Genomic DNA, 21,292 nt, shown 5'->3' with positions numbered 1-21,292 from the left:
GAGAGACGGGGCCGCCGAGCACGTCCCCAGGGGGCGCGGGCGGCGCCCGCTCGGGCCGCTGAGCCCGCGCCGGCCGCGAGTCTGCCACTCGGGCGCCCCACGTAAGGTCAGACAGGGGCAGAGCGGCCCCTGCCAGGGGCCTGGCGGTCGACAGCGGCGCCTGAGAACACCGTGGGGGGGGGCGGTGGGGGGCGGGCCCCCAACACACTCGTCTTCGCGGGGAGCCCGTGTGAGAGTCGGGGGGCTCGTGACACCCTGTCTTCCCCCGGGGTCCTAAGACCTCAAGTCTTTCCCTTCCTCCCACGTCCTGGTCTCTCCCTGGCCACAGCCTCATAGGGGACCAGGACGCGTCCCCCCGAAACGTAACCCTCTGGCACACGGATTATTTTCGGCCGAAGGCCGGCGAGAAGCAGCAGAGGCAGAAAAATCTTTCCCCCTCTCCCTAGACGCCTAAAAATAGAGGACAAAGGACACTCGGAAAGGACGCTGCCGTTGGCGAGGCCGCCCGCAGGCGCCCCTTATCAGCCGGGGACGCTTATCTGCGCCGCCAGCCGAGCGCCGGCAGCCACAGGCGTCCTCGGTCCCCGTCCCATCGCGCCCCCCCCAGGAGCCCCAAACCTCTTTCCTTGTTCAGCCCGAGATGCCGTGTGGGCTGAGCAGCCCGCCACCCCCCGCGGCCATGCCGGTGTGAGGCCGTGCAGGCAGGGAGAGCCGGCCGCCCCCGCCCCGGTCGCCTTCGCCTTAGTGAGCAGGTCCCGGGCACAGGACCTATGAGGCTGGAGGGGGAACCCCGTTTTCCCACAGCCACTCCCCTCGGCGTGTCCCACCGAGGAAGACGCCTCGCTCGCAAGGGGGGGCGCAGAGCAGAGGGGAGCTCGCCCATCCAGCCGCCGAGCAGGACGTGGGCGTCCCAGCGCGGGAGGCTGGCGGCTGTCCCCTCGGAGGAGGACAATGCCGTGCCCTGCGGGTCCCTGCGTCCCGCGCTGCTGGTGGCCTCCTGGCCGGGGTCGCTTCTCTTGCAGGGGTGTTCTCCTCTTGGGCAGGTCCCCCCCGACCGCCGCTCGGCCAGCAAAGGCGTCTCCGTCTCTTCGTGTTGACCCCTGGTGACCTGCAGGGTCATGAAGCTGTTAGGAAAATCCGTGTTTGAATTAACAAAGCCCGGGTCTAGTCACCGCCCGACGCAGAAAGATGGGGCTGCTCCCCCGGCAGCCCTTGGTGTTGACATGCAAAGCTCGCCCTGCACCCCCTGCCCCAGCCCTGCCCCCCAAAACTGCAGCCTGTTTCCTGCCACAGCCTCCACTAAAACTCCGTGAGCTGAGGTCTCGCCCACGGCCTCCCTCCAGGTCTCTCCCTCTCAGGCGCTTCCGGCGAGTGGTGGCCCCACCTCACCAGGCTCCCCTGCCCTCAGCTCCCACACTGCGGCCAGCTCCCTGGCTCCCTGGCTTCTCTGGGTCACCCTCGGATGGCACCCAGACCGCCCGGCTCACCTGTGGACACAGTGGCACCTGACCTCTCGAAGCCACAGTTCCCCCCCTGGTCTGACGCAAGAAGGGTCCCTACCCGCTGGGTCTTTGCGATGTGAGGAAACGCTGAGCCTGACCCTGGGGCTCAGCCCAGCACCACACAAACTCATGCGGTAGCACAAAGTGGCTGCTGTGCACCAGCACCCTCATCACACATGCCTTCCTCCCCCAAACTGGAGGCCTCCCCTGCCCCACTCCTCAGCCACCCTCACAAGAGGATCAGCTTCAAATGCCCTTGACATTCACTCTGGGGTTCTGAGTGGGTCCCCATGGACACGTCCCAGCCGCAGGAAGGTGGGCGGGTGACGGCCCCTGACGGTGAGCCGGGCACAGACGCACAGGGCGGGGGTCCGGGAGGAGTTTCTTCAGGCCCAGTTCCCCGCACGTCGCCGTGAGAGACGAGGGGTGGTGAATTTATCGCTGCTTCGGAGGGACTTTGGAGCAGAATGTGGGAGGCGACCATGTCTCGCCCGGCACCCCATGGGGCAGGACGGCAATGACAAGATGCTCTGAGGGGAGGCTGCGGACCAACGCGGCCGTGGGGGCCACCGCCGGGCCTCACGTGCAGCGCCGGGGGGTCCCCGCCGCGGCGGGGACCCTGCCTCTGAGCAGGCGTCTCCGCTCCGATCTTTAGGTCCAGCTGTGGGGCCGGGATGGCAACCTCGCTGGGTTTCCTAAGCCTCCTGGTGTTGGTGACGTCCACGGGCTGTGAAGACGCTGCCTCGGGTAGGTGCGGGCGAGCCCCGCGTGACGCGGTGCAGGACACTCTAGGGGACTCTTGCTGACCATTCTTTATTATTATTATTATTTTAAATGACAGCGCAAGAGAATGTGTCTCCCATTACAAACGTGACGCTGGATCCGAGGAAGAAAATGCTAGCCTGGGCGTGCAGGAGAACCGTGAGCCAGCAAGAATGCACAATCGACACGCCGCCCGACTACTCCGCCTGGCAGACCCCCCAGGTGAGGGCTCGAGGCTCCCGCCTCCTGGCTTCGCTCCTGGAAAACCTAGAATTCCCTGCACATCCCCCTCTTGAGTCCCCTCCCCGCCGCAGAGCGCCCTCCTCTGGGCTCTTGTTGGAGAGAGAAAATCGTTTCCCCGATCTCCTCAGGCTCGGGGACGGGGGCCTGCAAACTAAACCGACAACGGACAGATTCGCAGGCGAAACGCGTACGGTTCTGTTTGTACGTCTAATGGTCACGTACACGGAGCTTCGCAGAGCAGAGGGGGACGTGACAAGAAGCGGTTAGACTCGGGAGCTGATAAGTCTAAGTTGCTTTTTGCAAATAGGTCGTGGAGAAGTGAGTAGGCAGAGGAAAGGGGTTTGGGGGTTCTGGGGCCGGTGGCTTGTGTGGGCATCACGCAGGAGGGGGTGCCGCCCTGTGCAGGCACCGGTACGACACCAGACGGAGTCCCTTCCATCCGCGGTTCACCGCCAGGGGACAAACAGGACAGGTCAGACACGGCGCCGGGACCGCGTCTGCTGCCTGCAGCTGGGCAAAAGGACCCCTTCGAGCTCGGCGTGACTCGGAGTCTCTTGATACACTGTAAAATCTTTGTATAAAGTTAACTCCTAAATAAGGCGACGTTGGAACTTTCCCTGGAAATATGTTAGACCTGGAAATTCGTGAGAAATTTCCTCACAAATTATTTCTCTTTTTCTTTTTTCTTTTCTCTTTCGTCTTTCCTTCCTTCCTACCTTTTTCTTCTTTCTTTCTTTCTTTTTCTTTCTTTCCTTCCTTCCTTCCTTCCTTCCTTCCTTCCTTCCTTCCTTCCTATGTTCCTTCTCCCTCTCTCTCTCTCTCTCTCTCTCTCCCCCCTTCTTTTATTGTTTTATTTTTATTGAGCCTGGTTTTTTTTTTTCTCAGTTTCATCTTCAGTCACTGTTGGTGCAGAAAAGCCGCCACCTTCGTGACCTCTGTGCGTTTGTGGGTTTGTGAACAGCGCAGTGAGCCTCGCCCCCTCCCGGCTGCCCTGGCCTTTCTTTCTGTCTCGCTTTTCACTGCGAATTCGAGAGGGCTTTGGACGTGAGGTGCGGGTGCCGGTCGCAGCTCCCTTCTTGCGTCGGTGGCGGGTTTCACGAGCCGAGCGTTGCGAGAACAATTACGATGCTGCCTTCGACGTGAGGGAGACGCCGTTTGTCACACTGTGGCAAAGAGCCCCCCTCGCGGCCCCGACCTCAGGTTTGTCTTCTTGCTCAGGCACAGAACTTGCACGTTCTAGAAACCTTTCTTCTTTCCGCACCTGCCGGGGTCCTCGGTGAGCCCCTCCTCACTCGCCCCGTCGCCGTGTAGCCGTACCATCTTCTCACAGATTTCCTGCGTTACGGAACCAAACGCGACGATCTTGGTCGATTTTTTCTCTTTTGTGTTGAATTCAGTTAGTGATTACGACACTTTAGGTTTCGCTAGATTTTTAAGGGAGGTGTTCATTTATTTTTTGGATGTCGTATCGGAGCCGGCTCGGCTCCCCAAAGCCAAGGCCCCCTGCATGCCCCCGGGCGTCACAGCTGGTGTCGGCAGCGTGAGCGTCAACGACCTTTGCCCGCCCGCGAGCTCAGTTTCCAGTTTTAATCATCCCGGGTGGTACCTGCGTTTCTTTCCTCCTGCTCTCCACAGATCTGTTTTGAGAGTTTTGCCCTGGACAGAGAGAGAAAAAAAAAGCTAGTCCTTTTGGGGGGAAAGAGTTGTCATTTAAAAAAAAATAATCGAGTGGCTGAGTGCTCCTTCCGGTTTAATAGTGAGGGCGCCCCTCTCTTTAATTACGCGTGTTGGGGTGACTTCGGTTCGTACATCTGGTTATGGAACTATGTCGATGTCAGGCGTAAGACGCCATAACACCGCACCCGAAGGCGCTTCCCGAGCGAGGCTGTCGCTGGGCTGCCCTCTGGGGCCGCCGATCCCCATGCTTCTCCCAAAACTTCGCCAGGAGAATGCTAAGTACGGCTGTTAAATCGTTGAGACTCTTTTTTTTTTACTGAGTAGTTGCTGTAAACGCAGAAGCGCGGTGGCTGTGGAGTTTCCACCTGGGGCGTGGGGCGGAGTTTCCACCCGGGGCGTGGGTTCGCTTCCCTAGGCGGCTGAGGCCCAGGTGGGCATTTGTCAGGGCATTTGTCAACGCAGGACAGAGGCGAAATACACCATTTAGGCAACAGTCACGTGCCTTCCCCTCGGCCGTATGTTTAACTCACTCCTTCCCAGGCCCTCTGGGGGACCAGAGAATCGGCTGGGGACGAGGACGGAGGTGTCATAGCCACGTGTCCCTGCACCGGCTCCTTCCAGACCGTCACCTTCTCCATGTCAAAGATTAGCCTGCCACCCCTCCTCCCGGGGGACCTGGCCTCCCTGTGCGGTCAGGGCGTCCCCAGCTCCCCTAAGCCACGCTGCTAGGCCATCGTCTTTAATGGCTTCCGGGCGCCTTTTTGTTTGTAGACGAAGTGGACCCGTTTACGTGACTGGCAACGTGGCCTGGTTTGTCTGTCTTCTAGACTCTGATTAGTGAGTTCTGTCTTTTCGCAGATCCAATAATCAAGATAAATGTTACGTTGTTGCTCTGTAGTCAGCAAGCGTTACATTGTGACTGTGTAGATGGGGGGACACTTCAGACCTTTCATTATTTGAGAAACGATACAGCGTCACAAGGGTTTACGCACTATTTACATTGTATCCAGGGTGCCGAGCGACTGAGGGGTGATTTAAGGTCTGCGGGAGGATGGTCGAAGGCTGCGTGTAGATACCATGCCGCCTCTGTCATCGCGTGAGCGCCCCTGGACTCCGGGAACGGGGTGTCCTGGAGCCACGCCCCTCCGCTCGGAGGAGCAGCTGCGTGGCCCGCCTACCGAGCACATCCCTGCCCCTCGGGTTTCTCTCCGTTGTGAGGAAATCCGAATGCCTGTGATTCCTGCGCCACCCCCCCCACCCCCCCCCCCCCCCCGCCCCGCCGCCGGCCTGCCACGTGACCGGGCGCCGTCTGCCTCCCCTTCTCGTCCCCTTGGCCGCCCTTGGCCCTGGAATCTGGGGTTCGTGCTACAGGATATTAATGTGCTCATTTTTTTTGTTTTGTTCTGTTTTTAGATAATCTCTTTTTTCCTTCGGTGACATTATTTCGTGTGACCAGGCTTCTGGTCGGCATTTGACACTTAGCGCTGTGTCCGGTGGGTTGATGTCACGCGGTCACACCCCTGCCAAGTCCCCCGCCCCCTGCTCTGTCTTCTGCTTCCTCATCTGGCCCCAGTCCATGTAGGGATTCGGGGGGAAGATGCCACGTGGGAAACAGAGTTAAAAATGAAGTCTCCTGTCCTGTCCCGGAAAGGAATAAAGCTCTGACACTCGCAACTACGCAAACGAAGCTTGAACACAGGACGCTCGGCCAGAGAGGCAGACGCACAAGCTCAGCGTGCGGTGCCGTTTCTGCGACAAGCCCAGAATGGGCGCGTCCACACACACACACACACACACGAAGTGGTCGGTGTTCTCGGGGGCTGGGGGAGGGGCACGGGGTCTCCTCTCGGGGTGACGAGAGCGTCCTGGAAATAGAGATAACGTTTACGCAACACCGTGACCATGCCAAATGCCCCTGGCTCGTACACGTCAAAACATTAAAATGGTAGATTTTATCTTATGTGTATTTGACCACAATAAAAAAAAATAAGCTTTTTTTTTTTTTTTTTTTTTTTTTAAAGCTGAAGCCCAGAAATAGAAATGCATATATAAATAACTCCAGACATAAAACCTCCCGGCAGGCCGGGGCACCTCCGCCCAGGACGAGCCACGGGGGTCACTTCCCGTCCCTTTGGCGGGGACCAAGTTCCAGTCCACTCGTGTGTGTGTCTTCACCCTCACGGCGCGTCGGCTGGAGGTCCTCACGCGTCCTCGTGGACTTAGGACGGTCCTGTTGTCCTCAGCGTAGTCACCAACATGCCCTGACGGAATCGAAACTGCTTTTCAAACGTGCTCCCCCTCAGAACTCTGCAGGGGTCGCCCCCCTGCTGGCTTCCATTTGCAGCTTCGAGGTAGCGGCCGTGGAGTCCCTGCCCGGCTGTTTTGAGGAATTCTCTCCCATGTGGCTAACCGGGAAGTCTTCCTCTCCACAGCCGGCTCCCCCGGCGTTTCCTGTCTGTCATCTCTCCTTCTTGGTTTCAAAACGGACGTTTCCCTTTGTTTTACAGTTTCTGAGCAACGTTTTTTTTTTCTTTTTTTTTTTTTTTTGCATGTGCGTGTGGAGGAAATCCTTTTTCCTGAGAAAGTTTCTCTCGAAATGGAAAGAGAAAGTGTCCTATTTCTGTCTCTACGACACGATCCTGGCATGGTCAGGGCGAGGGGGTGGGGACGCCTCATTTCTCCATTGTCACCTGGATCCAGGTGACAGGAAGGAAGCAGGAGCCCAGACCCCCGCGTGCACACACTCTCCAGAATCCCCAGAGACCTGGGGTCCCCTCCCCACCGTCTGCATCCTGGGACACTTGTGGGGAAGCAGAATGAAAAAACAAAATCACCTTCCAGCCCATGGCTGCCTTCCACACGGTGCGAGATGAGGAAAACCGTTTTACTCCCCAGCGAGCATTAAACTCGTGGACACACAGAAAGGCCCCCGAGTGAGAACAAGCAGAGGCCGTTTCTTCAACACTGGCCCTGGCGAGGGGTCGGCCACTGTCACTTCCATTTACCAGAGTCTCAAAGCGAGACAGACGAGGGACGGGAAAAACACTTCCGCCTACACTCTTAGGTTCTGTGGGCGGGGGCATGCAAATTAGACAGACGCCAAAAAAGATTTTCTGGAGATTCTGGAGAAAAGGCATACGCATTTTTCTTGGGTGTTAAAATCTTTACAGGGCACGGGTGGTACCTTCGCAGAAAGAACGGAGCGCTCCTCGCCCACAGACACAGACGCAGAAGCCGCTCGCGTGAGAGTTTACGTGCCACTTGAGACAAAGTGCAATCCATTGTCACAGGTCACAGAAAGGGGGGTCGTGTTCCGAGGGAGGGTGTGTTTCAGCATCTCCGTCCTGGCACTGACTTTCCTGGGCTGTGAAACTCCCCGGCGAGGGGGCACGAGCCCCCCCTTGTCAGAAGGGTCTGTGTTTAGTCAGAGGCGGCAAGGAGTCCTTTGCCTCCGGCTCGAGGCCATCTTGATGCCGACATGACGTGTCCTGGGGTGGCGTGTTACCGCTACGCTAGAAGCAGTGACAAAATGAAGGAGAGTCTCGGCTGTTGTCCGAGTCCCGGCCGCCGTGGGCCAGGGGCGGCGGAAGTCCTTGTCGAGCTTCGTGTATCGTCACCCGAGGTCTGGCGACGCCAGGGTCGGGCGTCCGGCAAACGCGCCTCGTACGGCCGGCTGGCTTCGAGGGCCGGTCCCTGCAGGTCGTGGCTCGGGGTTTTATTTCGTCGAGGACACAGCGTTGTGCATGTGTGCGTTCCTTCTGTCACAGCAGCCGTGACGTGCGTCATGGGCGTCTGGCTGAGTGACCTTGGAAATGGGGGGACGAGTCTCAGCCTCTGGGGGAGCGGGCTGCAGACGACCCGTTGCATTCACAAGCTCGAGATGAAATCGCGAACTTTCGCGCATCTTTACGCCTGAAGGTGGAATTTGCAGTGAGGACTCAGGGCACAGGGACGGCCAGGTCCACGCCCTGGGACTCCGGCTGGGAGGGGGGACGGGACCTTCCCTCATGCCCACAGTTCAGGGAGGTCCTGGGGGAAGCACGTCTGGGCTGTGGCACCTGCCAGGACCTCGAGGAGCCTTCGATTTATCCCCGGGCACCGCTGTCATCCCGGGCGGCACGGAGAGTGGAGGTTCAGGCCGAGCCCCGGGGTCCCAGCTGCAGGCCCGGGCCCGGCCGCAGCGTGGGGTCGCAGTGGGCTCTGCCAGCAGTGGACGGAGACCAAACACACTCAGTTTGGCCTCTGCCCTGTGGGGCAGCTGGGAGGAGCTGCTCTAGACTGGATGTTTACGTCCCCAAGAATGTGCATGTTGAACCCTAAGTCCCAGTGAGACGGTGTCAGCAGGCGGGGCCTGGGAGAGCTGACGAGCTATGCTGGAGGTCGTGAACCCTCCTGGGTTCGGAGCCGGGGGCCTGCGAATTAAACCAGCAAAACACAAAGTAAGGAGCTCACCGCCCTCGGAGCTCCCTCGGCCCTCTCCTATGAGCACGCAGCAACAAGATGCCGCCTGGGAACCCGGAGGGGGCCCTGACCAGACACTGGGTCAGCTCACCTCGGAGCTGGGATGTGCAGTGTCCGGACCTGGGAGACGAAAGTGTCCATTACTGAAGCTGCCCAGTCTATGGGGTCCGGTGATGCCGCCTGGACAGACTAAGGCCCCCATTTCCCGCCGCTGACAGAGGCTCCCACCATGCAGGGCCCAGTGTTCCCCCTTTTCCTGCCTCTGTGAACCTCCCAGATGGGTCGCAGAAGAGGCAGAGTTAGGCCCGGTCGCCCGGCCCAGAGCTCATCCAGCACTGATACACAGACGCACCCCAGACATGTCACGAGAGGCAGGTGCTCGCTCAGCGGGCCTGGGGGCGGGGGGGTCGAAGAAGAAATGCACAGAAAAGTGAAACGGGCAGAAAGGACTTTATTCAAGACTATGGTCCTAGTGCAGCGATTGCTCTTAGGTCAGGGGCAGCTGGGGAGTTACAGCCAACGGGCAGGACCAGGAGTCAAACGAGTGGACATTCCTGAGAGGAACTGGGGTTGGCACTGAAAAGGAGGGAAAAACCTTTTCTCTACCCTCTTAGGTTCGGTGACAGGGCCCCGCAAATTAAACTGCCAAGGGACAGATTCCCAGGAGCGAAAGCGCACGGTTTTTACTGGGTGTGGGACTGTACGTGTACGGGGAGGGGAGGCCTTCCTGGAAGAATCGTGAGGACGCAGACGAGTGGGAGCAGCCGCTTTGGGGTTTATGCGCCGTTTTCAGCAAACAGCGGGTACAGAGCGAGCGGACCAGGGAAGGGACTGTAGACTGTGGGCGGTGGCTGTGTGGGAGGCCGCGTTTCAGAGAGGCTCGCGACGTGGGCTCCTTCTGGCGCCATCTCTGGGCTCGCAGGTGTCTAGAATTGTCCCTGGTGAGAAGGCCGAGTCTGCCTTCCAGGTGGGAAGGGGGCGGATGTTTTCGCCGGGGGGGTCGGCAGCCGGGGCGAGGGCGCAGGTCGTTTTGCGTGTGTGCGCTGTTCCTCAGCCTTCGGCTCAAAATAGTCTTCCGGCTAAAGTGGCCTCTTTGAGCTGGCACATCCTGATCCGCTGTAGAAGCAAAGATTTGGGGGTGTCGGCCTTGGGGCGGAGCGGGGTTCTTTGCGGGAACAGGCAAGGCGGGACCCAGCGGGGGACGGTCGGAGCAGTGCGAGTCCGGCTGACCCCAGGGTCCCCCCACCGCGGCCGCGGGACTGGGTCGCGTTGGAGGGAGCGGGAGCCGCAGGTGGCGTGTGTGTCCCTGACGGCGCCGCTGGCTTCCAGGTCTCGGCGGACGGCACCTACTTCTGCGTCTTTCCGAACGCCGTGCTGCACAGGGGCGCCAACCTCACGGTGAACGCGACAGCCAACGGGGACGCGTTCAAGCACGAGCTGGCCTTCGAGAACGCAGGTGACGCCTCGCGTGACGCCGGCCCTGGGCGCACGGCCCAGAGCGCAGGGCCCGGAGCGCAGGGCGCAGAGTGCATCGCCCGGGGCGCACGGCCGGGGCGCTGAGGCTCCGTGCTCCTCTCCGCAGGCCCCGAGGGCTCGGCCGCCGTCGGCTTCTCCTGCCTCATTTACAGCCTGCACTTCATGAACTGCAGCTGGGAGCCCGGCCCGGCCGCGCCCGCCGACGTGCGGTACCGCCTGTTCACCTGGACCGACCCGTAAGGGGGGCCGCGGGGTGCGCGTGGCCGGTGCTCCGCCTCCCCGAGAGGCGCTGGGGGCGCCGGGGGCCAACGCCGTGCGTCGGGGGCGGTGCCTCAGGGCCCGGGGTGCGGGTGGGGGTGGGGTGAGGCGTCCCTCTGGAAAGTCAAAAAGAAAAAAAATAGGAAATGGAAGGAAAAGGGTTTAAAATTTCCAAACCACAAACCCCTCTCTGGTCCTCGCGGGACTTAGAAATCAGCCGGAGAACACGGATGGACCGGCATGTCCACCTCGCCCCCGCCCCCCCCCCCCGGACGTGCAGCCGTCCGCCTGGGTGCCCCTCCCCACCCCCACCCCCACCCCGCCCTCACGCTTGCGGCGGGTACGGCGGCCGCTTCCCCGTCTCGCCTGTAGAGGGCTATCGGGGTCTGGGGGGGGTGGCTTTGTCGTAGGCGATGCTCCCACAGCAGGACACACTCGCTCCGCCCCCCCCCATCCCTTTGGGACCTGCAGGCGTGAGGACGAGGTCGAGTGTCCCTACTACGTGGTGGACGCGGACGGCGTACGTGTGGGCTGCCACTTCGACAAGCTGGCCCCGCCCAATCAGACCGATTACTTCTTCCTGGTGAACGGAACCAGCGAGCAGACGGCGGTCCAGTTCGTGGACTTCAAGCCGCTCCAGGCCATGCGGATGGGTGAGATGATTTCTCGCCGGGCGTTGTCCCGGGATGGGCCGGGTGCCTCGCTGGGTCTCGCTTTGCACAGGGACTGCGCAGGGTTGGCACACCGGGGCCGGGGAACAACCAAACACTGACCCGTCACGGTTACGGTGAAGCCAGGCTGAGTGTCTGCTCACGGTCCCGTCAAGTGGTCAGCACGTACGCTCGTTTGACGGCTGTTTCTGTTTAAAGACGCCGTCTCGAACACGCATTGCCGATCAGTGCGCGTGGAGCTCACGCAAACAGCTCTGCCCCTCAAGCCCGCACGAAGCGTGACAAACGCACTTTCTCCGTCAGGCACACGGCGGCCTTCTTGTGCTGACGAGTGCGAGGGAAGGAAAACAAACAAACAAACAAACGTTTCCTCTACCCTCTTAGGTCCTGTGACTGAGGAGTGCAAATGAAACGCACAAAAGCTAGGTTAACAGCAGAAAGGCATGCACATTTAATTCTTATTTTTAGTTTTTACATGCACGGGCCTGGGGGTGGGAGGCGGGCCTCCAGAGAAAAGAGATGAAAACCCCCAAGAAGCGGTGAGACTCGGGGACTTAGAGCCATGCCGTTTCAACAAAGAGCAGGAGGTCGTGGGGAAGGGAGCAGGGGTCGGAGTGTGCACAGGTGGTCCGTCCGCGGGGAAGCCAGCGGAGACCGAGGGCTGCCTCGGCGGAAGGTGTTCGTGCACACACGTCTCGCTGCTGACTTCCCGCCCTTTCCGGGGCTGTAAACTTGCCCGGAGGAGGGACAAGTGGCCGTCCTGTCCTCACTTTGTAGAAGGCTCTGCTTTTAGCTTCATAAAGGAAGGTCCAGGAAGGAGTCTTCTTTACACGCCTGCAGATTCTGAACGGGCTTCAGCTCAAGCACTGTGCTCGGGGGGCATTTAAGACACTGAAGTCGCCAAAGAAAAAGCACAAAAGTACAAGAAAATAAACAAAAACCGCACGTTGCTTGCCATCGGAGGGCGTTGCCTGGTCAACTGTGATCGTGCGTGTCCAGTGACGGCTTTTCTGTCACTCGGCAACTGCCCGCACATGACCGTGACCGTGAAGGCTCCGTGAGTGTGGGCATGACAGGTGTAGGGAGCCGGCGAAGTGCCCGACACGGTGTCTTCGGTGAATCAGCATGACTGACTGTGCGTTGTCGGAGGACAGGGACCGTCCCCAGCCGTGCCCGGCCACGCGGCACGCAGGGTCCTGCAGCTCCCGTTCACACGGTGACCTGGGCTCCTTCTGAGGGAGACCGTGCAATGGGTGACCCAGGTCCCTCCCACCTCCGGGGCCCTCTGGTTCTGAGCTTGGGTGACTGCGTGCCGGAATGTCATGGGCCTTTGTGGTTCGAATGGAAGTTTCTGGAAGGCACTCTTCTGGCTGGCACTCCGCCCTCCCGCGGTCCGTTTCAGGACGAAGCACCTGCTGGGTTGGCTGCTGCCTTTATTTTACTCGGCGGGGCACTTGGATGGCATCAGGACGACGAGAAGTCACCCCGTAGCTGGCGGCTGATGTGAGCCGCCGGTGTGTCGGGGGACCCAGCACCACCGAGGGACTGGCAATGAGGTCGTCCCCGGCTGGCGTTTCTGCCTGGGGTTCCCGCAATCCTGCAGCGTGGAGGCCGAGCGGCCCACCTGGGAGAGCCGGCTCCCTGGCCCGGAGCGGTGCCAGGCACCAGCAGGAACCTGGCGCCCACGCTCAGCCGAGCCGCGGTCTGGCTCCCGGGCCGCTGGCTGCTCCTCCGTGCGGGGAACCCAAGACGGGACGAGTCGCCCGTGAGATGCCTGGCACGAGGCATCTGGTCGGGCCCTCCGCGGTGTGGACGCGCAGCTCACTGCGTCGTTTGCATTTCCTCTTAGAAAAGTACGGCCCGCCGGCCAACATCACGATCCAGTACAATGGGTCCTGCCACCTCATCCAGTGGGACAACCCGGAGACGAGGTTCGAGATCGCAAGCCACATGCTGTGTTACGAACTGGAGATCCAAAGCGAGGTAGGGACCGCGCCCCTCGGCGAAGCAACACGGGCCCCGCCCCACGCTGGGTGCCCCGGGGAGCCGAGTGCTCGCCCCGAGAATGCGACCCCGACCCCCGAGGCTCCCCGTGTCGCTCTGTCACCCTGTCTTTGCCGTGGCTTCCGGGGGGAGGGGCGGGCCGACTGCTCACTCTTCCGTCACGTAATCTCGGTGCGACAGCTGGAGCCCCTTCTGCGGGGCCGGCGTTGTGACTCTCAGACGTTCCCGGGTTGAGCCGTCAGAGTTTGGTCTTTAATCCACCGTGAGGTGGTTCTCGTCCTGGGTGTGCGGCGGGGCAGGCGGCTGCCTTTGGCACGAGGATGTCCGTTCGGCCCAGCGCCGTCTGTGGACAAGACCGTCCTTTCCCGTTCCTGCGGCGAGGGTCCCCTTGTCAAAAATCATAGGGCGCGAACGAGGGTTTCTGCCTGGGCTCGGCCGTCTGTTCTGCCGGGCTGTGTGTCTGGCTTCGGGAGGGGGCCGCACCTTTTTGACGACCGGTACGTTCCGAAGCCAGCAAGCGAGACGTCTCCGCTGCGACATCCTTCCCCAAGGCCGTCTGGCTGCCCGGGGTTGTGTGTCTGTCAGGGACGCTCTGTGCTTTTCAGCACGCTGACTGCTCCCGGGCGGCTTCTGCTAAACGTGATTGTACGTGTTTCATTCTTTTTGACGTCATGACTGGAATTTTTTTTAAACTTTATTTTCAGGTTGTTCACGGCTGGCCCCTTTCGGCATTATTATTATTTTTTTCCTTTTAAGTAGACTTGACTCTTTGAGAGTTTTAGGTTCAGAGCAGAATTGAGCGCAAAGCACAGAGAGTTTCCCTGTAAACCCCCGTCTGCCGGCCACCCCCACACAGCCCGTTCTCAGCACCCCGCAGCAGAGTGACGCGGTCCTTAGGAAAGAGGAAGTGAGGGCTGCATGTCAGCCTCCCCCGCGGTGCGTGGCGCTGAGCTCACTCTGGGTGGTGTACATTCTGCGGCTCAGGACAAATGTGTAATGACCCTGTGCCCACGACCACAGCGTCACACGGGGTGGGTCTGCGGCCCTGAACGCCCCCTGTGCCCCCTGAGGTCAGCCTCCCCCGCCGCCCCGAGCCCTCACGACCACGGAACGTACTCCTGGCCCTACCGCTTTGCGTCCGTCGGGCTGTGGTTGAGCTGGGATCATTCGTGGTACCCACACCCGCATTCGTGACTTTTTCAAACACAGCGTGAGCCCCGTCACCAGCCGGAGGTGGGGTCACAGGAAGCATGTTTTATGCAGAGGAAAACTTTTCCTCTACCTGCCTAGGTTCTGCACCTGGGGCGTGCAAATTAAATCCACAAGAGGCGGATTAACAGGAAGGGGAGGGGAGCAAGTTTATACATATGCAAAGGAAAGTCACCAAAGAAGTGAGTCCTTAACTAGCTGAGGTGCGGGGCTTATCTAGTGACATAATAGGGGCCAGGGAGGGGGGCAGGGAAGGGACCAGAAAGGCTTCTATGGGAGGGAGAAATGGGTCTCTAGGAGAACAAAGGAGGCAAAAAAAATTGTGATGCAATCTGTACAGATATCCATGATTTTTCTTCTACCTTCCGCACGGCCATAAAACTCCCCAGGACGCTGACCTTGCGACGGGTTCCATTGTCATGTGACAGCTTCCTCCCCAGGAGTGACCTGTCCCCAGAGAGGGAGTTTACGACACTTGTCTTTCCGGGAAGTTTCCTGCTTTCAGTCCCAGAAGGCAGGGGCTGGAGGAAGGATTTTTCCTGCCTCGGTCGACTCCCAAATACCATCAGCTTAAAAGAGTCTTCACGGCAGTTCTGGGGTTCGGAGCGGGTTCCCGCATTGGGGTACGATGCTGCAGACGCAGCCACTTACCCGTCTGTCCTTTGCTGCTTTTTCCAGGGCAGCTCGGCCAGGAGAGACCGCGTAAGTACCTGTTTCTGTGTGTTACATGCGCGCTTGGTGCCGGTTCCGAGGGCCAGCCGGCGTGGCTCTCTCGGGGGCCGTGGGCTTGTCGGTCCGCAGTCCTGGGCTGGCGCAGTAGGTCCGCAGGTCGCCGTGCAGGCCTGGGGGCCGGCGGCTGAGACCTGCGGACTCTAAAGGGAGAAGCGTCGCTGGTAAAAGCCATGGGTTTTGGCCGCATCACGCGAGGCCAAGGAAATGAAACGCGCCTCCCGCCTCCCTGAGCGGAGGGGCCGGCAGGGCGTGGCCAGGCGTGGCAGGGCGTGGCCAGGCGCTTCCCCGCGCCGAGGCGCAGCGAGTGTCCAGGTTAGCGGACAGGTGAGGAAGCGCGTGGCCGCTGGAACGCACGGGCCGCCGGCCCTGCGTGTGTCCGGCCCGGCGCTGGCCCCTGGGACGCGTCTGGGGGCGTGGCGGGCAGGACGCCGCATGCAGGTCTCAGGACACAGCCCTGGTCCCTGCGCGCGGCCGCATTGCCTCCAGGCCTGGCCCCTGCATGTCCGCCAGGTCGTCCTCGTCCTCGGGGGTCCCCAGGTCGCCGCCTCGCTCGTCCCACGCTTCCTGGCGTCCAGACACTCACAGTCCGCGGACCGCAGGGGGACGGGCCCTGGTGCAACGTCCGCCTGGAGGACGCTCGGGCTGCGGCCTGGGGGTCCCCGCCCCCCCACCCGGGTGCGCGCTCGGGGTTACCACCGCCCCAGGTCCCGGTGCGTGCACGCATCTGCCGCAAATGTGGGCTTGGGGCGGGGCCGCCAACGTCCTCACCTGAGGGACTCCAAGCGGGGGACAAGGACGTGCCCCGCGCCAGCCCCACCCCTCGCGCAAGGATGTTGCCGCTCAGGCCCCCGGTGACTGGCGCGGCTCCCGCCTTCCCTCGGGCCGGGGAATGTCACGCCGCAGGTGGGGCGCACTGCGCCCTCTCCGCTTTCACAGGTGTCCCAGAGGGGAGACGACAGAAACGCGTACGTGGTTCCCGGTCCTGCCGCGGGCGCCCAGAGCACCTTCCGGGCGCGAGTCAAGCACAAGTACGGGCGCCCCGGCACGTGGAGCACGTGGAGCCCGACCCTGCGCTTCGGTGAGGCCTGGCCCCGCCCCCGGCCCTCCGCCCGCTCCCCCCCCCCCCCCCCCCGCCGCCCGGCCCCGCCCCTGCGGTGGCCTCGCCCCTCCACGCCCGCCTCGCCTCCCTGCGCCCTGTGCTAGTCTCCTCTCCTGTCCGCTCTGAGGACACGGTCGCTGGGTCTAGGGCCACCTGCTCCAGGAGGGGTCATCCTAGATCCCTCACTAATCTGCTTTCAGACGGCCGGTTCCCAGGTTTTGGGGTTCACTGTGCACAAGACTTTATTTTCAGGGTCTACTGAGCCTGCGGCAGAACCACCCCCCCCCAAAGGGGCCCAGGCAGCTCCGCACCCCCTGCCTAAACACACCACCTGCACACAGGTGTCCTGTTCCCCTGCACCCCTCGCGTTTCCGGGGTCCGCCCCCCATGAGCAGCCGCCTCCCAGACTCAACTATAGGGACGCAAGCCGCGCTGTGTCACCCACTGAGCTGTCCCTAAGACGCCACCTGCTGGGCACACAGACCCCAGGATGTCGCCTCGAGGGTCCGCCACCTGCGTGCCCTCACCAGGGTGCTCTGCCTTCCTCCTGGGGGCCCGATTATGCCCTCGTCATGTCAGGAAGTGAGTGGCCTGAGAAGGTGACAGTTCCCGGCCCACACGCCTGCCCCACAGACCTGCGAGCCGCCAGCGCCTCCAGCTGGGGGTCCGTCAGGATCATTCAGGGGCCAGCAGGGCATGAGCTCTGAGTTTGCACCTGCTGGATGCCTAAAACCCACACGGGCTGGTTACCCACTGTCTCCCCTCAGAGGAGCTGCCGAAGGCACTGTGAGCCTCCTCGCTCCTAGGCAGTGGCTTCCTGGCTCAGGGAAGTGGTCCAGGCCACACGCGAAACCCTCTCCCCGGTCCTAGATGTTTCGCAATTATACATTCATTCCTTTGACTATGCTGTGCAATGTTGAAAGTAAATATCTACCGAGAAGGAAGGCATTGTGGGGTGTCGGCTGAGCCCTCGTGGACGTGTGTTTGGGGTTCTCTCTTGTGAGCAGGGTGTGCAGACGATGGCGACAGTGGGGGTGGGCTAGGGCGGGGTGGGCACAGGACCCGAGGGTGCACATGTTCTTTAATGCCCGTGTTGCCAGGTCCCTCCGGTTCTTATGTCTGCATGTTCCGTTTGCCTCTGCTCCCCCCGGCACAGCCCCAACCCCGAGTCTGAGGCGGGGCGGGGCTGGTGTGTCTGCCGCTGAGCGCCTGGTCACCTCTGACCTCTGCCCTTGTGCCCCGCAGGCGTCCCGGAGCAGGGCTTCGGCGGCCCTGGCGTGGTCCAGGCAAGCCTGGCCGTGAGCTTCGCGGCCTTGCTCACCACGGCGCTGATGCTGCTCTGTGCGAGGTAAGCCCCCGGCCCCCCGAAATCTCAGAATCGTGGCGCTCTGTGAAGGAGGGCAGCCTCAAGGAGCCCACGCGTAGTGACTGGCCGGGGGGGGGGGGTAACGATGCCACAATGGGGTGCAGACTGGGTCACCCAGGGCCGCAGCGGGGAGGGGGCGGGACCCGAGCCGGGGACAGGGACTCCCCGGGGCCACGCGTACAACACCGGCTCCGTCCAGAGTCACGGTCAGGAGGGTTCTGCTCTGGGGCGTGCTGTGGGGTGCTCACCGCCCACGCAGCAGGGCTGTTCGTGAGACGGGAGCCCCAGTGGGATCTGCTGTTCCAGAGGACCTGGGAATCCCCTCTGTCCCAGAGGACCTGGGAACCCCCTCTGCCCCAGAGGACCTGGGAACCCCCTGGCTGGGTGGAGGAGCACATGCCATGCTCTCAGCCACCACCTGGGGGCAGCACCGAGCCCGCGATGGATGCCGGCTTCTGCCCTGGATCCCAGCCGCAGCCTCAGGCTCTGTCCCCTGCCTGTCTGGGGAACATCAGATAATCTCCCTCCTGTCCCCAGGGGGTGGCCTAAGAGCCGGCTCAGGGCGGTGGGCGTGCGGCTGGGGTGGGGGCCTCCCTGGTCCCCCAGGACCCCCGCCCTTCTCATATGGGAGGAGCAAACTCAGTGAGCTGGGCACAGTGTCTGGGTGGCACAGGGAGAGTCTGGGGTGCTGGGGAGTCTGGGGGGCCCGGAGAGTCTGTAGCATTGTGGGGATCTCACGTAGCTCTGGTGACGGAGGTCATCGGGGTGTCTCTTCACTGCTTGGGAAGTCCTGGAGTGCCCCAAAAGGCCCCAGGGCATTGGAGAACCCCATGGCCACGTGGAGGTTCGGGTGTCTGGAGGGTGTAGGGCCACACCATGCTGCCCTCTGCAGCCGGGCGAGGAGGCAGAGGTGGCCTCAGAGGCCTGGGCTGAGACCGGTCCACGCGTCAGCTCGGTGAGGGGGGGACAGGCCCCAGGATGCCCGCCACCCTGCCTGGTCCCGGGCGTGGGCTCTGCTTGCCTGTCCCCAGAAGCACCACGAGAAGCCGGCCGGTGCCGGCGGTGTGGACGCCCAGCCGTGGGAAGCGTGTCCCCAGTGGACACTGGCTGACACGCCCACCGGGCCTTGCCGTGGCCGTGGGTGCCCCTGGGGAGGGGACGGCGCCCCCGGCGGGCCAGCCTGTCAGTGTTCGAGCCCCGGGGACTCTGTCCGCCCCCCTAGGTTCTCCCTGAGGCGGAAGCTGTTCCCTCCGGTCCCGCAGGTGAAGACGGAGCTGGGCGGCAGCCTCATGCCCGGCCTGCAGGTGAGCACTGCCCGCCCGTGCCCCCCGCCCCTGGGGTTCAGGAACCAAATCGGGAGGCCGCGGGGTCACCGGGGGTGCAGTGCCCGAGGCAGGGGGCCCCTCTGCCCCCCAGGTCCCAGGGCTAGCTCCCCACAGGAGGGGACGAGGGCAGGGAGCAGAGGGAAGGGGACGGGACCCCGCCGTTCAGCTGCCCTCTGTGCAGCTACACCGAGGCCTGGTGTGAAGGGCTCGACTCAGGGGCACGTGGGATGCTCACGGTGCTGTGCGGCCACCAGCTCGGCCTGGTCCCAGCAGGTTCTCGTGACCGCAGGAGGAGGCATGTCCCCAGGAGCAGTCACCCCTGCCCCCAGCCCCTGGTGGCCCTAATGCGTGTCCTCTCTCTGGGGCGTGGCTGCTGTGGGTGCCTCGGGTAAGCGGAGTCACACGGTCCATGGCGTCTGTCACTGAGCATCGTGTGTCCGAGGTCCACGCTCGTTGTAGCGAGTGTCCCCGCCTGCCTCCTTTTCATGGCTGCGTAATACTCCCCTGCGTGGCCGGTCCTGATTGTCCGTCCATGGACACTTGGGCTGTGGCCACCTCCTGGGGACTGCGAATCGTGCTGTGGTCACGCTGTTCTGTCAACAGCAGGGCCGGCGCCTGCGCGGGTGGCCTCAGCCGGGCTCCGTGTTCTCTCTGTCAGGTCTCCTGGGACAAGGACAGCCTGCCACCGGGCTGGGAGGAATCTGAGGACATTCTCACGGTGGAGGACACGCCATCCGGGGCGAGGGGACAGGCGGAACCCGAGCGCCCCGCGTCGGCCGTCGACGACCCCGAGAATACCGGCCCTGAGCGTCGTGCGTGCGAGGAGAAGGAGGTTCCCGCGTGACGCCCCGCGCGGCCGCAGCCCCGCTCCCCGCCCCCGCGCTGCCCACCCGCCACCCGCCGCCGGCTCCGGAGCGCCTGAGCCCCGATTTGGAAACGGGGAGATGATTGACGCCCTCCTGGACCCCCATCCCCAACCCCCGCCACCGCCACGCCGCTGGCAAACGTCACGGCGGGGACGCAAGCACGCGACGGATGCGGTCAGACGGGTTCCGGACGCGTCCCCTCGGCGAGCGGCTCCGAGTGGGCGGGTCCCGGGAGGTTCTCACCGGCCTCCCGCGGCGGTGACAGTGGGTGCGGGGGTGGCGGGGACAGGACGCTGAGTGCAGGCGTCTGTCCGGTCTGTCTGTCCGCGGTGCCGGGTCAGCGCTGTGTCCACGTCTGCGGGCGGGACGCCCGCCCGTCGCCCACGTGCAGCTTCGGGGGGCGGGGCCTTTGGGGGTGAATGCGGCCGCGCTGCTCGCTGCCCACTTACCGATGGCCGGAAGCGGGACCCGCCCCCAGCGACGCGGAATGAGGACGAGGACTTGCGCCGAAGCTTGTGGCTTCCGCGGGGCTCGCGGGGCCAAGTCCGCTGTCCCCCCACCGCACCTCCTCGCCTGCTCCTGAGGCTCCGCCCCTCCAGGACGATGCAGCAAAAGGACCCGCGCCTGGGCTCGGTGACGACGCTCGTAACAGCAAAACAGATACCGGTCACGTGAGCGCTCTGCTCACAGGTGTGCCTTGACAGCTTGCCGCTGGTTATGCGTGTGTGTGTGCGCGCGTGCATGCGGGGACGGGCATACACGTGCATCCATGTGCCTACACATGTGAATGTGCATATGCACCTATGTGCACGCGTGCGCACACACACATACACACACCCCTAAACAGGAAGGCGGTTCGCAGCGAGTCTGGGGAGTGGACGGGTCTCCGGGGCTCTGTGTCCCACTGAGTGGCAGTACAGGGGGACAGGTCCGGACGACCGGGCGATGAGACGCGGCCGCCGGGGTCCCTGAGGTCTGTGCGCGCAGCCCGGGCGAACTCCGCGTCAGCTCTGCGGACGTGCCCGCCGGTCGCCAAGGTGTCCAGCACGCCGGCCCCGCGGAAGCGCCGACAGGCTGGGTGACCCCCTCCGAGGTGCCCTGAACCTGCACCACCAGGCGGGAAGACAAGCCTTTTCTCTTCTATAAACACAACATATTAAAAACATTGACAGACCAGGAGTGGCCGTGCATTCGTGTTCGCTAACGGATACGGCCCTTCCCGCGCGCTGCGGAAGGAGATATTAATGCCCCGTTGACACAAGGTGTGCGACACGCTGCCGCCCCGCGGCTGGTGCTGGGAACGCTGCCCGATGCGTCTGTCGCCTTCCCGCGGGCCGCTGGCTGTCGCACGGGCTCCGAGAGCCGTCCCAGGCGGGGCCGCGAGGCAGGGACTGGCTGTCATTCGGCGTCCCAGGGGCCTGCGCACCAAGTTTGGCGGAAGGCTGCGCGCCCTGGCCCAGCGGGCCAGTCGCCGAGCGCGCATGCGTGTCCCGCTGCGGCTTGCGCAGGTGCACCCTGCTCTGTCCCCGGGACCCCTGCTCCAGCGTCCGCGGCCCGTGTCTCGCCCGCCAGCTCTTCCTGTTCCCTGGTGTCTGTCTGTTTACACCAGCTGTGGCTTAACTGCCGTTTCTACAGGCGCCA

At 62.7% G+C, this 21,292-nt stretch overlaps 1 protein-coding gene across 1 annotated transcript; it reads left to right on the top strand.

The window, feature by feature from the left end:
* Nucleotides 1–215: 215 nt before the first annotated feature.
* On the top strand, nucleotides 216–19,679 carry LOC107512554 (granulocyte-macrophage colony-stimulating factor receptor subunit alpha-like). The gene is made up of 11 exons (XM_016148257.2): nucleotides 216–2,249; nucleotides 2,344–2,486; nucleotides 9,975–10,101; nucleotides 10,228–10,357; nucleotides 10,851–11,032; nucleotides 12,900–13,033; nucleotides 14,942–14,965; nucleotides 15,932–16,073; nucleotides 17,340–17,442; nucleotides 18,683–18,764; nucleotides 19,444–19,679. Exons 1-11 carry the CDS (start codon nucleotides 2,177–2,179, stop codon nucleotides 19,627–19,629), a joined length of 1,326 nt encoding a protein of 441 aa, XP_016003743.2. The 5' UTR covers nucleotides 216–2,176; the 3' UTR covers nucleotides 19,630–19,679.
* Nucleotides 19,680–21,292: the final 1,613 nt, after the last annotated feature.

Source organism: Rousettus aegyptiacus, unplaced genomic scaffold (genome assembly GCF_014176215.1).
Source record: "Rousettus aegyptiacus isolate mRouAeg1 unplaced genomic scaffold, mRouAeg1.p scaffold_m13_p_19, whole genome shotgun sequence".
Taxonomy (NCBI): domain Eukaryota; kingdom Metazoa; phylum Chordata; class Mammalia; order Chiroptera; family Pteropodidae; genus Rousettus; species Rousettus aegyptiacus.
This window is presented reverse-complemented; position numbering and strand designations above follow the sequence as displayed.

Coding starts and splice junctions, on each gene's coding strand:
- LOC107512554 (XM_016148257.2), top strand. CDS start 2,177: ATGGCAACCTCGCTGGGTTTCCTAAGCCTCCTGGTGTTGGTGACGTCC. Junction 10,102..10,227: donor GCTGGCCTTCGAGAACGCAG/GTGACGCCTCGC, acceptor TCCTCTCCGCAG/GCCCCGAGGGCTCGGCCGCC. Junction 11,033..12,899: donor GCTCCAGGCCATGCGGATGG/GTGAGATGATTT, acceptor ATTTCCTCTTAG/AAAAGTACGGCCCGCCGGCC.